Source organism: Nomascus leucogenys, chromosome 9 (genome assembly GCF_006542625.1).
Source record: "Nomascus leucogenys isolate Asia chromosome 9, Asia_NLE_v1, whole genome shotgun sequence".
NCBI classification, from domain to species: Eukaryota; Metazoa; Chordata; class Mammalia; order Primates; family Hylobatidae; genus Nomascus; species Nomascus leucogenys.
Window position 1 is genome coordinate 69,598,051 of NC_044389.1, and position 15,504 is coordinate 69,613,554.

Genomic DNA, 15,504 nt, shown 5'->3' on the forward strand with positions numbered 1-15,504 from the left:
TTTATTCAATTTATTTAACTAAGATTTATCAAGTACTGACTTCAGGCATTTTAATGGGCACTGATACTAGTTATTATGTTGAGCAGGTCACAAACTGTTACTCCTCATCTGCAAAACAATGGTTAAAAATCTCTTTAATAGGAAAATAACATCTCTGTAAGATGCATTATAAATAGCATTTTAAAAGACTACATTGATTTGAGGCACCAGATAGGAAAAAGTGAATGGAACTCTCTTGATGAGCATATAAATTGGTATCAGTTTTTAGAAAACAATTTGGAAATACTTAATTAGCCTATTAAAAATGTCCTATATTCTGACAGTATAGAAAATTACAAAGTAATAGAAACTCAGGTAAAAATTTACATACAAAGAAGTTCTTCTAGATTTCTATTAATAATGAAAAGCTAGAAACAACTCTATGTCCAATAAAAGGAGAAGGCAGAAATAAAGGTATAGCCATCCATTGGACCATTATACAGGTATTAAAATTGTTTTAAAGCATATTTAAGGACTTAAGAAAATATTTATGATAGAACCCTAATTTTTGAAAATATGAGACAAAATATATAATATTATTCTAGTTCTAACTTAAGGTATAAATTGTACAATATTAACTGTTATTTTATATATTATTTTCTCTAGTGAACATAAATTACTTTTATTATCAGAAAATTGAATGCATACTTTAGTAGAGAGTTGTTCAATGGTTTATTTTCAAATAAATTCTTCTAAAATTCATAGAATGGTCCCAAATCTCTTTAAATGTGTCCATTACAGACCCCACTTCAGTCTCCAGCACAAGTACTTCCAAACAGCAGTAAAGACTCTTCTCAGCCATCATGTGTGGAGCAAAGCACCAGCTCAGATGAAAATGAAATGTCAGACAAAAGCAAGAAACAGTGCAAGTCGCCATCCAGAAGAGACAGTTACAGTGACAGCAGTGGGAGTGGAGAAGATGACTTAGTGACAGCTCCAGCAAACATATCAAATTCGACATGGAGTTCAGCTTTGCATCAGACTCTAAGCAACATGGTATCACAGGCACAGAGTCATCATGAAGCACCCAAGAGTCAAGAAGATACCATTTGTACCATGTTTTACTATCCTCAGAAAATTCCCAATAAACCAGAGTTTGAGGACAGGTATCATCAATATAATGTGAACTGCTCAAAGCAACTGGTTGTTGTTAGTAGCAGTAGCAGCAACATGCATTCCTCTAAGAATGAAATGTATGTATCTGTGACCTTCACAGTGGTTAGCCAGAGGATGACTCTATTGGGTGTCTAGCTATTGTGACTGATAGTTTTAGTTAGCAAACCAATAAGCTCTCTAGGCAGTCAGCCTGAGTCTTTCTTCCCTCTTGAGCATATTTACTAGTAACTGAGAAAGTTATTTGTATTTCACTATTAATCATACTACTTAAACAGAAGAGACTTATTTAGGCAGTAACACAGTGGGAGACTAGGGACCAGAAATATAGAGGGGAGATAAGGGCAGAGAGTTTGCAAAAGGTAAGACGAAGATGGGGAAAAGAAGAAATGATTGAAAACATAGAAGCATACAAAGAGAAAGACTACATCAATACATCACATAATTATTCATACATTTTACTCTTTGGTTATGTCTTTGTATCTATCCACATCCAAACTTTATTTGTTCAAGTTTTTTTCCTTTGTATTTTATCCAAAATAACCACAGGAGTCGGACTTTTATTCTTCTTTCTTCTTTTCCTTATTATGTTGAAACACACATTAACCTTCTGATAACATTAGCTTCAGCTTTGAATTAACAGCTAGAAATCAAAAGAATTCTATTTAACCTATCTTGCTGACTTTATGCAGCTTAAAGAGCTTCATCAAAATAGAACCTAGGCCGGGCACAATGGCTCACATCTGTAATCCCAGCATTTTGGGAGGCCAAGGCAGGTAGATTGCTTGAGCTCAGGAGTTTGAGACCAGCTTGGGCAACATGGCAAAACCCCATGTCTACTAAAAATACGAAAATTAGTTGGGCATGGTGGCACACACCTGTAATCCCTGCTACTTGGGTGGCTGCAGCAGTAGAATCACTCGACCCTGGGAGGCAGAGGCTGCAGTGAACTGAGATTTCACCACTGCACTCCAGCCTGGGCAACAGAGTGAGACCCTATCTCAACAACAACAAAAAAAACCTAGACAGAGAATAAATTATTGTTAATTTTAACATTTAACAGATACAGAGTAAATTCATAGTCCAGAGTAATACAAAAAGTAACTAGGATCTCAATCAAAATCAGACATGAATATTTGTTAAAGTGTCTTCTGTTTCTGGCACAAACTAACCATATTGACATTGAAATGTATTTGAAAATAGTCTTACTTCTTTGTCTCTGTAGTAATCCTTCCCCTCTACCACCGGATATGGCTCCTGGGCAGAGTTATCAACCCCAATTAGAATCTGCTTCCTCTAGTTCGATGGATAAGTATCATATACATCACATTTCTGAACCGACTAGACAAGAAAACTGGACACCTTTGAAAAATGACTTGGAAAATCACCTTGAAGACTTTGAGCTGGTAAGTTGTTTTCTCTATATTTAAAAAAAATCCATATTTTTTAAAAGAAAGTATGTTCATAAAGTTTCCCTTTAGGGAAAAAGCTATCTTTAAAATAGCTTCATATGTGTGTCTAATAAATGGATAACATATCTGGTATGTTTCTGTGCTGAGAAATTAGGAAATAAGGCAAAAAGACCTGAGTATAAATCCTGACTCTACCACTGACTTGCTACAATTTGGCAGACTCCTTGGACCAATCACTTAATTCTTCTGAGTCTTGGTAGCTTTGACTATAAAATGGAGCAAGTAACCTCACAGGATTGTGGTGAAGATTAAATGAAATAACATACGTAAAGCACGTAGTATAGTATCTGCTACAGAGTAGACCCTTAGTAAATATTACTTTTGTCTGCTTCTCAAATTCTGATGAGTTACCTATTTGATTTTTAACCAAGTTTGAATGTAATTTTTTTTCTCCTCCACACTTTTTTTGTGGGCTCAAATGGAATCCTTTACACTGTAATAATAGTCCTAGAACTTCTAAACCTACAAATAAGATTTGGAAACAAAATTTCCAAGTATAATATCCTTTACATTGATTGAAAGTTAGCCTTTTTAAATACTGCTTTTATTATCCAAGTAATAAATGTTTATTGTAGAAAAATTATTAAACAGAGAAGAAGATTAAAGCCACTATAATCTGATTACCCCAAAACAGTTAACATTTTGTAGGTAAGTTTCCAGGTACCTTTTTTTTTTTTCCTATAATTGTGCATGTGTGTATTGGAGATGAAGGGTGTGCAGCATCTACATCTTCAGTTTCATTCTTAGCAATAGAATAAAAATAATCTTTAATTTTTCTTAGAAATCTTTCACCCTTATAGACAACCTCTGTGTCTCATTTGAAATCTTTTAAAAGTATATTTTATTTACACAACAAAATTGATAAGATTGTGATAATCACCAAAAGACTTCATATTTTTACCAAAAAAAAAAAGCTTTTTTGTTGCTCTTTGCATCTGTTTAGAAATATATGGCTCTTTGCATTTATTTAGAAATATATGAGTTTTTTTCTGAACCTTTCCTTCAAAAAGTATTTTTTGATCATCAAAGTATAACCACTATTGTGTCTTTATTTATCCTAAAAATATAAGAAAGAAAGCAGGAGTAAATTCTGTCTCTGCTGTCTTTAGACAAACATAATGTTGTGCTTAAACATAACTTTTACATGGGATGCAGTGGGGGGACAGTCTGTCTAGAATCAGACAGACTGTCTAGAGTCAGACAGACTTGACTTCTTCACTTGGACAAGTTAAGTAACCTTTTAAGGTTTGACTTTCTCCTCTGTTAAGGGAAATAATAGTCATCTTTCTGTTTGTCTATAGTGCAGAATAGACAACCTAAAAGTATTACTGTTTTTTTCCCTTAGGAAGTAGAACTCCTCATTACCCTAATTAAATCAGAAAAAGGAAGCCTGGGTTTTACAGTAACCAAAGGCAATCAGAGAATTGGTTGTTACGTTCATGATGTCATACAGGATCCAGCCAAAAGTGATGGAAGGCTAAAACCTGGGGACCGGCTCATAAAGGTGAGACATTTAAGAGGAATGGATTATTTGTGTAAATGTAGACAAAGAGCAAGTCAGAAAAAGAAGGTTGAATTATTGTAATACTGCATTTATCTATTGGGTTTATGCTTTCTGTTTCCACCACTTAAAAGTAAAGGCCTTTATATCATTAACAGTTTGGGAAATTCTTTATATATATATATTTTTTTAACTATAAGTTCTAGGGTACATGTGCACAACGTGCAGGTTTGTTACATATGTATACATGTACCATGTTGGTGTGCTGCACCCATTAACTTGTCATTTACAAATTTGAAAGTCCCTTTAATCTCAGTTAAGGCATAAAACAAGCTATCTTAGGTCTCAAGGACAGAAAGTTTAAATTACTTAGAGGATGAATTTCCTAGATTAGCAAAATAATGATGCATTTGTTAGGGATTTAACATTATTATTTCATTGTAATGGCTTGATCGTTGTGCCTATGATTTCCTTAATAAAGGGGATTACCAAGAAATTAGAGATCACTGTTGTGAATCTCTTACTAGCTAATATATATTATAAATTAGGAAGAGTATTGTATTTTCTTGGCAATTTAGCTTCTCTTTTCTAAAAATTGTGATCTTCACTTGCCCCTTTCTTGTTTTTGTAGGTTAATGATACGGATGTTACTAATATGACTCATACAGATGCAGTTAATCTGCTCCGGGCTGCATCCAAAACAGTCAGATTAGTTATTGGACGAGTTCTGGAATTACCCAGAATACCAGTGTTGCCTCATTTGCTACCGGACATAACACTAACATGCAACAAAGAGGAGTTGGGTAATGAAAAGTCAAACTTTGTACAATATGATTTTCTTGGTTAGCTTAAGAGTAAGTACTCTTATGACTGAGAAAACAAATATTTTCTGTTATTTCAAGGTTTTTCCTTATCTGGAGGTCATGACAGCCTTTATCAAGTGGTATATATTAGTGATATTAATCCAAGGTCCGTCGCAGCCATTGAGGGTAATCTCCAGCTATTAGATGTCATCCATTATGTGAACGGAGTCAGCACACAAAGAATGACCTTGGAGGAAGTTAACAGAGCATTAGACATGTCACTTCCTTCATTGGTATTGAAAGCAACAAGGTACTCTGCAATTATTTATGAGTTTTGATTGTGCATGTGTGTGCATTTCAGGTCATTGATTATACTTCATTCTCTGAAAATATATTACTGAATTAGTAATTCATAGACTAAATCGGCAGGACTTAATAAATTTAAAACAGACTTATTGATAGGCGATTTTAAGAACACTAAGTGAATAATAGAATGGTTACCACATTTATCAGTTAGGATGTTTTCACTTGCAAGTAATAGAAAATACAACTCAACTTTTGTTTAAACAAGAAAGGGATTTTATTGGGAGTTTTTTTGTTTTGTTTTCTTTTCTTTTTTAGACAGTTTCACTCTTGCCCAGGCTGGAGTGCGGTGGTGTAATCTTGGCTCACCGCAACCTCTGCCTCCCAGATTCAAGCGGTTCTCCTGCCTCAGCCTCCCGAGTAGCTGGGATTACAGGCGCCCGCCACCACACCAGGCTAATTTTTGTATTTTTAGTACAGACGGGGTTTCACCATGTTGGCCAGGCTGGTCTCGAACTCATGACCTCAGGTGATCCACCCGCCTTGGCCTCCCAAAGTGCTGGGATTACAGGTGTGAGCCACCCTACCTGGCTGGAGATTTATTGGTTTATATTGGACTTTTAAAAGTCCAGAGATAAGATGGTCATCAGGTGAAATCTGATCAGGGCTCTACCTTAATTTATTTGCTATTTTTAGTTATTTCCTCCTCCCTGTATCAGTTTTCAAAAGACTACGTCATTTTCATACTTCCCACCTATATACCACATCACATCACCTAGAGCAATCTTCAAACAGAAATCTCACCAATCACTACTATTTAAGCAAGTACTGTGTACCAATTGCGTTATGCCTAAATTAAGGTCAATCTCTAAGTTGGAAGCAAGGGATAAGAATATACAGATGCTCCTCATACAGTGGGGTTACATCCCAGTAAACCCATGGTAAATTGAAAATATCATAAGTCAAAACCACATTTAAAATACCCAACCTACCAAACATCACAGCTTATTAGCCTAGCCTAGCCTACCATAAACAGTTTTACATTACTTACATTACATTATCCTACAGTTGGACAAAATCATCTAACACAAAGCTTATCTTATAATAAAGTGTTGAATATCTCATGTAATTTATTGAATGCAGCAATGGAAATGAAACACAGGATGATTGTATAGTATTCAAAGTATGGTTTCTACCAAATGCGTGTCACTTTTACAATGTCATAAAGCTGCACCATCATAAGTTGGGGACCATCAGTATTGACTGGCTTAAGCCAGTCCTGGCTCATTCCCAGAGCTGGGATAGGATTAATCCCACTAGAACCTCATGCCTGCTACCCATGAGGCATAGAACTACCACATCTACTCAACCTTATAACAGTTTCACATTATAAAAAATGCTAATAGCAACTTTTCTTTCATTTATAATGGAAATAGATTGAGAAAATGTATTCATTTCCTATTACTATTATAAAAAATTACTATTAAGTTTAGTGGCTTAAAACAACACAAGTTTATTATATTAACATTCTGAAGGTCTGAAATACAAAATGGGCCTTATTATGGTAAAATCAAGGTGTCAGCAGGGCTGTATTCCTTCTGTAGGTCCCAGGAGAAAATCTGTTTTCCACCCTCTAGAGACTACCCATACACCTTGGTTTATGGCTCACTTCCATCTTCGAAGCCAGCAACTGCAGCACCCTCTGCTTCTGTTGCCACGTCTCTTTCTGCGACTCAGACTTTCCTGCCTCCCTCTTTCACTTATTAGGACCCCTGTGATTATAATGGGCCCACTCAGATAATCCAGAATAACCTCCCCATATCAAAATCTGAACCTAATCATATATACAGTTTCTTTTGCCATATAAATAGTAATAGCTTCAGAGGTTCTGAGGATTAGAACAGAATCATTAGAATATAAACATCTTGGAAGGGGATTATTCTGCCTACCACAATTTACAGGAATCCAGGCTTTCTAGATTACAGACTTAAGTTATATAAAGGAAAAATTCACATTTTTGTTTGTGAATTATTTCTTTTAAAGTATGGGAACTTGTTGATCAAATAATTGATGATAAGCTTATTTATTCCTTCTGAACCTGTAAATTAGATTGTGTACTTTTTTCCCCTTGAACATAGTCTTTGATTTGATTCCTTCATATATGTCTAAAAATTGGATTGGCGTACAATTGTTTTCATAGGTCTACTTGAATGTTAATTAGGAGGGGAGGGAATTTCAAACAACCTGGAAAGTATTTTTGTGAAAATTAACATTTTTGCTAACTTTAGGTCCAACTGAATATTTTGCCTCAAAATTAGTAGAGCACTCTTCAGCTCAGCCTTGAAGTCATTTTCTTTTGTCTTTCTGCTTTTATCTTAGCTTTAGTCACCAAAAATATAGTCATGGTAGTCACAATTACTTTCTCCTTCATTCTTCTTCTAGCTGTCTCTTCATTGTGTTTATCTACCCTCTTTTATTAAAGTCCATAGGGTAGCAATAATGGAGGGATGTATACTTGTGGTAATTATCTGTATGTCCACTTTTCTAGAAACTCCTCATACTCCTTGGTTTATGACTTCCTTCCATAAAGGGAACTGTAAAGGGTTTGGGATTTTACTGTACGTGTAAGCTAATAAGCTAGCCTGTCTTTGTTACATGGATGTTGGCAGAAGACATAAAACTCCTGAATCAGAGATAAAAGACTATTACTAATGCATAGCAAGCAGCATGAGCATGGCATTAGTGTCAGTTCCACGTCTTCCAAGTCCCATAAAAATAATGTATGTGACGCACCCCCTACCCCGCCCACCCAGGCAAAGCAGTGCTCTGAGTATCACATCACACAAAAGGAACAAAAGCGAAACACACAAACCAGCCTCAACTTACACTTGGTTACTCAAAAGAACAAGAGTCAATTGTACTTGTCCTAGCGTTTTGGAAAACAGGAACCCATCAAACCAACCAATCAACCAAACAAAGAAAAAATTCCACAATGAAAGAATGTATTTTGTCTTTTTGCATTTTGGTGTATAAGCCATCGATATTCAGCAAAATGATTTCTTTCTTTAAAAAAAAAAATGTGCAGGAAAGTAGAAATTTGCCAAGGTTGTTGGCCCAGGGCATTAAATTTATAGATCTTTTTAACGAGAAAAACACACAGAAAAAGCTACCTCAGGTGTTTTTTACCTCAGCACCTTGCTCTTGTGTTTCCCTTAGAGATTTTGTAAAACTGATAGTTGGAGCATTTTTTTTATGTTTTTAATAAAAATGAGTTGGAGAAAAAATAAGGTATCAACTGCCAGCCTGGAGAAGGTGATAGTCCAAGTGTGCAACAGCTGTCCTGAATTGTCTTCCACTAGCCAAGAACCTATATGGCCTTCTTTTGGACAAACCTTGAAAATGTTTATTTAAAAAAAAAAAAAAAGATGACAAAGAAAAACAGAGATAATATTGGAGATGTCCTTAATTTTAATAGGGTATGCACCATTAGGGCTTTTTGCGCTGAAGGATGAACATGTACTGGTTTATGTGGACAAGCCATTATACCACCAGACTGCAATGCCAGTTTCCTCTACTGCAAACAGTATTCTGTCACAAAAAAAAAAAAAAAGGAAAGAAAAGAAAAAAAAGAAATAATATCCAGCTAACAAGAAAAAAAAAAATGACGTATGTGGGCCAGGCACAGTCACACCTGTAATCCCAGCACTTCGGGAGGCCAAGGCGGGTGGATCACAAGGTCAGGAGATCCAGACCACGGTGAAACCCCGTCTCTACTAAAAATACAAAAAATTAGCTGGGCGTGGTGGCAGGCGCCTGTAGTCCCAGCTACTCAGGAGGCTGAGGCAGGAGAATGGTGTGAACCCAGGAGGTGGAGCTTGCAGTGAGCCGAGATAGCACCACTGCACTCCAGCCTGGGTGACAGAGCAAGACTCTGTCTCCAAAAAAAAAAAAAAGATGTATGTGGACCTGTGGATTTGTACACATGCAATGGGTTGTATTATAGGAGAGGAATGCTATGAGAAGAGCCTTGGGAACCCACCATTTTGTAACAGTCTGTAAGAAAGCCTGTTGTTTTGTTGGGGAAGAGAAGTTACCACATCCTTCATGGTTGCTCACTGCAGATACAACCTTAAGAAATGGCCCAGATAAAAAGAGGTCAGGACCTTGCATTTTGGGGCTAGTCAGCAAGAACATACAGCGGTACTCAGAACTTTAAGTGTATTGCCTCTCCCAATACTGTACACCTTAGGCAACTCCCCTCTTCTCTCAATTATCAGCAACAATAAGATTGCATACTAATCTTCTATTTCTGAGGTGCTATCTTTTTGGCTGTTTTGTACTTTGGGTGGTACCATTCTTCTTATAATCCTTTGAATAGAAATATTTCATCTAGATTTTCTCTTTAATTTAAAAGAAAAACACATATCAAGGGCTTTAGATATATAAAATTTAATGAACTGTGATTTATAAGTTATCTTTGAACTATTGACTAAGTGACGAGTTATTAGATAATGAATATTAGCAGTGTTTTAAATAGAAGGGGAAATAGGGTGATATATTAAACTGAAGCCCAGAGAAAACCTATGTAAAGAAGTGATTCTTAATCTTTTTTGGGTCAAGAATATCTCCTGGGCCAGGCACGGTGGCTCACACCTGTAATCTCAGCACTTTGGGAGGCCTAGGCAGGTGGATTGCTTGAACTCAGGAGTTTGAGACCAGCCTGGGCAACATGAAAAAAACCCATCTCTACAAAAATTACAAAAAAATAGCTGGGCATGGTGGCACACGCCTGTGGTCCCAGCTGCTTGGGAGGCTGAGATGGGAGCATTGCTTGAGGCCAGGAGGATTGCTTGGGCCTGGGAGGTCGAGGCTACAGTGTGCCAAGATAATTTACAGTTGTCCTTTTTTACAACACAGAAATGATCTTCCAGTGGTCCCCAGCTCAAAGAGGTCTGCTGTTGAAGCTCCAAAGTCAACCAAAGGCAATGGTAAGGATGTATTTATTTTACTCTACTCTCCTGCAGTAATGGGAATGTAAAATGGTATATCCATTTTGGAAAACAGGTTGACAATTTCTTAAAAATTATAACTTACACCTAAAATATAATTCAGCTTTTCCACTGCCAGCTGTTCACTTGAAGAAAGTAAGCCTCTATTCCACATAAAAACTTGGACAGAAATGTTTCTAGCAGTTACTTGTGATAGCCAAAATTTGAAACAACTCAAATGTCCAAAAACTGTTGAATTGATAAACTAGTTGTAATATATCCAAACAATGAAAAACTACACAGCAATAAAAAGGAATGGACTTTTGATACAAGCAAAAAAATAATTAAAATAACCTTAAAATAAATGTTCTGAGTTAAATAAGCCAGAGCAAAAAAAAATAGTTCAAACTGTATGATTCTATTACATAGTTGTAGACAATGCAAATTATAGTGACAGCAGCTCGGTGATTATGTGGGACAAACAAGGGAAGGAAGCATTTAGGGGAACAGGAGAGAGAGATTACAACTATTATGTTTCATACTCTGCCAATATGATTATTTTGAACCGGTGGTGTATTATTGGTATACTTTTTTATTTTTCTTAGAAGTTTAGTAATATTTTTCTTGCAAGGAATATTAAAATCCATTCTTGGACTCTTTGTAACATCATCCACAGAATTCTAAAGAGTTGTCTATAAAAATTCCATCTCAACTTTTATCTTTCTAGGCAGAATTATTTCAGGGTCATTCCCAAATAGAGGTTCTTAAATGTACTTACCTCTATTTGTTTTCTTATAAAGTTTTCCAAACTCTACCGTATTTTTCTCAGTCTCTTGAAAATACAATTTAATGAATGAAGTTATGTTTAAATATGTGATGTTTTAGCTGTAAGTGAAATATAATCTCCTTTTTTCATATATTGAAGTTTTGTAATGATAGCTAAGAATTAAAATTAACATTTGGTTTAAAAATATGTTAAAAGTTCTTTCCTGTTTTATCCATAATTTATTTTCCTGTGTTGAATTGATAGTCTTTTTGAAATCAGACTTTAAAAAGCTTACTACCTTCTTTTAAATAGTAAAGTGAACATAGTTAAGCACCTGTGATGGCTCACCCGTTCAATGCGAAAAATTATAATCAGTGTCTCACATGAACCATTCAGCCCAAACTGAGCTTTTATGTGAACTAGTTTCTTTTAAGAAATTAGCTTTTTCCTCACACCTGTAATCCCAGCACTTTGTGAGGCCGAGGCGGGCGGATCACGAGGTCAGGAGATCAAGACCATCCTGGCCAACATGGTGAAACCCCGTCTCTACTAAAAATATGAAAATTAGCTGGGCATGGTGGCACACACCTGTAATCCCAGATACTTGGGAGGCTGAGGCAGGAGAATCGCTTGAACCAGGGAGTCGGAGGTTGCAGTGAGCCGAGATCGTGCCACTGCACTGCACTCCAGCCTGGCAACAGAGCGTGACTCTGTCTGAAAAAAAAAAAAGAAAGAAAAAGAAATTAGCTTTTTCCTTGGGATAAACCCAAAAATATTAGAGGTTTAGAATCAAATATTATTCCATTTATTTGGTTTTTAATCATTTTGTATTATGAATTATTTTTGTATACTAATAAAAATAACAACATCCAAGATGTGTATTTTCTTTAATTATTTTGATGTCCCTCTTGTGGTTTGGATTGGCTCATCCCCTTACTTCCTATATTGTCCTTTCAGGTTCCTACAGTGTGAGGTCTTGCAGCCAACCTGCCCTCACTCCTAATGATTCATTCTCCACGGTAAGAAAAAGGCCACCACCCTCTTTCATGTCATACCTCCTTATCTGAGGAACTGCATGTTTGTGTTTTGAACCAAACTGATTTCATATTTAAATATTTGTCTTCTTTAGGTATTCATATTAATAGTAAGGCTATATTTTACTGAACTAATAGGCCTTGCTAAGTAAATCATACAATATAAAGCCTCACGTAGGTAACCGTACATCATTTGGCACACACCCAGCTTTTAAATACACTAACCAGTTAAATAGATAACTTTAGTGCGAAGATTTTTCTTATTAATGTGTAAAATTCTTTTGATTGTCTCTTAGACCATGGGAAGAGAAGAATAATATAATTAAGAGTGGAATTGTTCCTTTGGGCTATTTTTGGCAAGTAGTAACCTTCAAGTTCAAATCTATGCAACCAGTGAGGAAAAAACAGAAGTAGCAAAAAAATAAATAAATAAATAATAAGTTTACTTGCTTTTGAAAGACTTAGAAAATGCTTTACCAAATGATTAAATGGGAGAGCTTTAATCATTTAAGATTAGCACAGAGAAATCTACAGGTAACTTAACAAAACTAATACATAGTTAAATTCTATTTCATGCTCTTTTTAAGTCTACTTTTATGCCCATTTGGCTAACATCTCTTTTTGTGGTTTTCTTCCTGGTATGTAATATACATTTCTGCAGTGATCACAGCTGGATCTTCATTTCATGGAATTGTTTTATTCCACATGCATCCCATACAATATGTTCTGAACTTCAATATGGAATGGCTTTCCTTGTAAAATACAGTGCTGAGGAATTGCTCTTTTATTAATCTGAAAGTCTTATTATGTCAACATGAGCTGGCTTTAGTGTGGGAGGAGAAAAATAATTTCATGACCAGAATTCCAAAATTCTACACCTTTCATTTCATTATGTTGTCTCACACTTGTGATTTGGTCTAGCAAGCCATGAAAAGATAATTACAGCAGAACATTTTAAGGTAGTAATGATTGAGACACAAAAACAAAAATTTTTTCTTATTTGTATGTGTTCAAATTGAGCTACAGCAACACTCACTATTCTCTGTTTATTCAGAATGTCTTCAATTTCACATAGCCAAAGCAACTGAATTTTCATGTATTTCTAGTAGTATTCACACTGTATAGTGCTCTTCTTTTTAAGTAATCAGTATGTTGTTGAAAGAAAGAAGAGTTGAGTTTTTGTTAAATTAACAGAAAACCTTAGAAACTAGGACTTTTGCTGTTCATGGCTGCCAGCATTTTTTTGTTGGAGTTAAAATCTTCCAGGAAGTCTCCCAAACAATACTCTGTCCTTGAATGCTAATATCTATACTATTAATTTCTCATTGAGAATGGAGTTCCATAATCCAGTGAAGCTTTTTGATATTATATTACCACTATTTATTTTTTAAAATTCTATTGCATCTACCATGTATACTTTTTATCTTAATAGAATGAGTGAAACCTTGAGAGCAAAGCACAACCTTTTATTTGTATAAAATTGTTTTAATTTATTCCAAGCGTTTATTTTTGCATTTTTTCAAGTCATTTTTCTTTTGATAGGCTATGCTCCATGAAGTGCTTCACAGTTGAACATTGCATTCAAAATTTACATTCTATTCAATAATTATTGTTATGAATTCATTGTTTTCTTAAATTTATATGAGACTTAGACTAGATTTGAAAATCTTTATACCTAATAGATTATCAGGTCACTAAATTGGAGACTGCGTCCATGTAACAGACTCACAAGTACTTGAAAAGTTTGTATTTCCTCTTTCCCTCAACTTCTAAGCTTTAATAGTCCTATTAAACTTTTTTAAATTGTATGAAAGGCAAGTCTTATAAAATTGCTTCAAAAAAGAGATGTCTACAGTCAAATATTTTAAGAAGTACTACATAATAGAGTTATCTTTTGGCAACTCAAAGTTTATATTAGCAAGGACTGTGAAAATTCCTGGAATAAAAATTTTGAGTTAATGTTGTTTCACCTAGTGTTTCCAGATACATTTAATGATGGGAAGCCCCATGCCCTATGCACATTTTATTGCACTGATATTTCCTTCAAACACTGATCTAAGGTGGAGAGATGTAAAATGGATCTTGTACTAAGAAAGAAGAGGAGAGAGACAATGTGCAGTCCCCCAATCCTGGAAGTTAGTAAAATACTATCTGATAATTTGCTTTGGTTTTATGCTTTAGGTTGATGGGGAAGAAATAAATGAAATCTCGTACCCCAAAGGAAAATGTTCTACTTATCAGATAAAGGGATCACCAAACTTGACTCTGTCCAAAGGTAGTTTTCCAAATCAGTCATCTAATTACTCTAAATGCCCTAATAATTCAAGTAATTAAAAAAAATAGGCATCCTCTTTTCTTTGCTTTATATGTTACGTGTAGCTTTAAAGGGAAAGATTATTGGTCAAATAAACAAAAGAACAATATACAAATGTCCCAGTATTCATTCTTGTCTCTGAGACTAATTTTTTTTTAAATGATTGAAAAGATAGCTGCTGTGTTTTACAGTGTTTCTTGTATTTTGTGAAGTAGCAATTCACAGGCTACCTAATAGTTTAGAAAAAGTGTCTTGAGGATGTTTTGTCTGATGTATTATATCCTTAATCATTGTAACATAACTTTGTTTCTTTCATAAATTAATACATTGAGAGTCATTTAATTTAAGAAAATAAACATTAAATTATTAATGCGTGTGAAAAGCCATATCACCAACATTGATTTTAGTTTATTCTTTGTAATTTGCATTTGTGTGGTCTTCCATCATAGCAGCCAGGGTAGTTTTAGAACTAAAAATGACTGGATCACATTAGTGTAAACTACTTTTCCAGTCATTGCTACTTTTAAAATTGGATGCTTAAAATTTGAAAGCACCTAGCAAATTCTATTTAACACCTTGTCCCTTTCTCGTGTCAATATTTTTAATGTAAAGCCCCATGTAAATTATTATTTTTCAAGAATCTTATATACAAGAAGATGACATTTATGATGATTCCCAAGAAGCTGAAGTTATCCAGTCTCTGCTGGATGTTGTGGATGAGGAAGCCCAGAATCTTTTAAATGAAAATAATGCAGCAGGAAACTCCTGTGTTCCAGGTACATGAACCAGATGAATAAATTGGTATACTATGGAGTACAAGAACATCTCTAAGGAGCATTTTTTGAGTAAATATGTAATGCATTAGTTCTTCCTCTATTCCTCATTAGTGTGTAATATTTCAAAACAAAATAGAATTTGTTATCTCCTATTTTTTTATTTTCCATATTTGTAAGTGGGTTACCTTATTAGTGAGATCTCCAAATGTATCATTTATGTCATGGCTTTTACTTCTAGTAGGGTTAGTCCAAACATTTTCCCGCCATTCTTATTTTAATTTTAGTAGTTAATTTTAACCAGAAATTTTATACTAATATGTACTTGATCATTTCTTCCTAACTTTTCTAGTTAAAACATTGAAACTATTTATGGATATTGGTTTATACACTGCCTT

The 15,504-nt window shown here is 34.9% G+C and overlaps 1 protein-coding gene across 2 annotated transcripts in view; it reads left to right on the forward strand.

Moving 5' to 3' along the window:
- The window catches only part of PTPN13 (protein tyrosine phosphatase non-receptor type 13), a 219,533-nt gene that overhangs the window by 173,733 nt on the left and 30,296 nt on the right, over positions 1-15,504 (forward strand). For both annotated transcript variants that reach the window (XM_012499590.2, XM_003265859.2), the window contains exons 31-39: positions 781-1,145; positions 2,378-2,558; positions 3,970-4,128; positions 4,757-4,928; positions 5,028-5,238; positions 10,149-10,219; positions 11,943-12,004; positions 14,201-14,294; positions 14,972-15,109. In XM_012499590.2, coding sequence (XP_012355044.2) covers positions 781-1,145; positions 2,378-2,558; positions 3,970-4,128; positions 4,757-4,928; positions 5,028-5,238; positions 10,149-10,219; positions 11,943-12,004; positions 14,201-14,294; positions 14,972-15,109 — 1,453 coding nt within the window. The remainder of the gene's footprint in view (positions 1-780; positions 1,146-2,377; positions 2,559-3,969; positions 4,129-4,756; positions 4,929-5,027; positions 5,239-10,148; positions 10,220-11,942; positions 12,005-14,200; positions 14,295-14,971; positions 15,110-15,504) is intronic.